The sequence below is a fragment of the Lipotes vexillifer genome, unplaced genomic scaffold (genome assembly GCF_000442215.2).
Source record: "Lipotes vexillifer unplaced genomic scaffold, Lipotes_vexillifer_v1.1 scaffold1862, whole genome shotgun sequence".
NCBI classification, from domain to species: domain Eukaryota; kingdom Metazoa; phylum Chordata; class Mammalia; order Artiodactyla; family Lipotidae; genus Lipotes; species Lipotes vexillifer.
The window spans coordinates 268,201-269,595 of record NW_006771326.1 but is presented as its reverse complement, the minus strand read 5'-3'; the positions used below and the strand labels follow the sequence as shown (position 1 = coordinate 269,595).

Sequence of the window (1,395 nt, the reverse complement as noted above, 5' to 3'; positions counted from 1 at the left end):
GGGAAGATCCCACATGCCGCGGAGCGGCTGGGCCCGTGAGCCATGGCCGCTGAGCCTGCGCGTCCGGAGCCTGTGCTCCGCAACGGGAGAGGCCGCAACAGTGAGAGGCCCGCGTACCGCCAAAAAAAAAAATTATAATGCAGGGACTTCCCTGGTGGTCCAGTGGTTAAGACTCAGTGCTCCCAATGCAGGGGGCACGGGTTCAATCCCTGGTCTGGGAACTAAGATCCCATATGCCTCACAGCGTGGCCAAAATAAATAAATTAATTAATTCAAAGAAAACACAAAAAACAAAAAACCAACATTAAAAAATAAAAATATAATGCAGATCTTTCCAGTGGAGTTATTCTATGCTGTAAAGTTCTAAAAGTGAAAACTCCATTGAAAACAAAATTACTACTGACTTTGCAGGTTGAGAAGAAAACCATACTTTTAAATATCATCCTAGTCATTCTTCATAGTTTCGTTTACATAGACTAACATAGTATAATTTATAGTTAAGAGAGCAGCGTCGAGTCGTGCCGTGATCCAGTCTGCATGCATTCCTGGGTCATACAACCGTGTATCCTTTTTTCCTCTCTAAACTTCCGTTAAACACACTAAACTGCATTTGAGTAAAACTTGACCGTAGCTCAGTCCCCAAGTAGAGTGTTTTCTCCCCATTTCCGTGGTGGCACCTGTGGCCTGCGTTCTGGTTTTGCTACTGAGGAGACGTCAGCTGGACGCCGTGAACCCTCGGTGTCTAAGGAGTGATGTGTTTCCCACGCAGGCTACACTTTGGCTCCGAGTGGCACCGTGGATAACTTCTCAGATTCCGGCCACAGCGAAATCTCCTCACGGTCCAGTATCGTCAGCAACTCCTCCTTCGACTCGCTGCCCGTCTCGCTGCCCGACGAACGGCGCCAGAGGCCACCGGTCGGCACTGTGGAGACCAGCCTGGCCACAGGCCGGCCGGAGAGGCGGCCGGCAGGGGAGCCCGACCAGTGCAGCCTGGGGTAGGGGCTCGTCCGCCTGCTCGCTCCTCTCTTGCACGTGTGCGGGGCTGTTCACGGGACGCCCAGGGGTGCTCTCCCAGCCCAGTTCTGACATTCACCATTTCCCGATCAGGAAGCACCATGCAGACCGCTTTCCCAGTGAGGTCTGTCCTTCGCTGGGACGCATTTGCTCTGCGCTGAGGGCAGGGGGTGCCCCGAAATAGTCAGATTGCAGTGAACGCTGTTAAGGAAAGTGCTCCTTTACTGTAAGCAGGTCATTGCTGTTTTCCCCCCCGTGTTGATATTGTGGTGACGTCACAGGGGACAAAACTGGACAGGGCCGAGTGGCCACTGTCGCTCAGTCTGGTGGGGCCTAATCCTCTTCCTGGAAGGAAAGGAAGCCGCCTTTCGAGGAAAGAGT

General features: G+C 52.8%; 1 protein-coding gene across 1 annotated transcript in view; it reads left to right on the top strand.

Annotated features, from left to right (window-relative positions):
* Positions 1–1,395, top strand: part of RAPGEF2 (Rap guanine nucleotide exchange factor 2) — a 97,860-nt gene that overhangs the window by 89,737 nt on the left and 6,728 nt on the right. Inside the window, exon 21 of the mRNA XM_007446618.1 lies at positions 770–995. Coding sequence (XP_007446680.1) covers positions 770–995 — 226 coding nt within the window. The remainder of the gene's footprint in view (positions 1–769; positions 996–1,395) is intronic.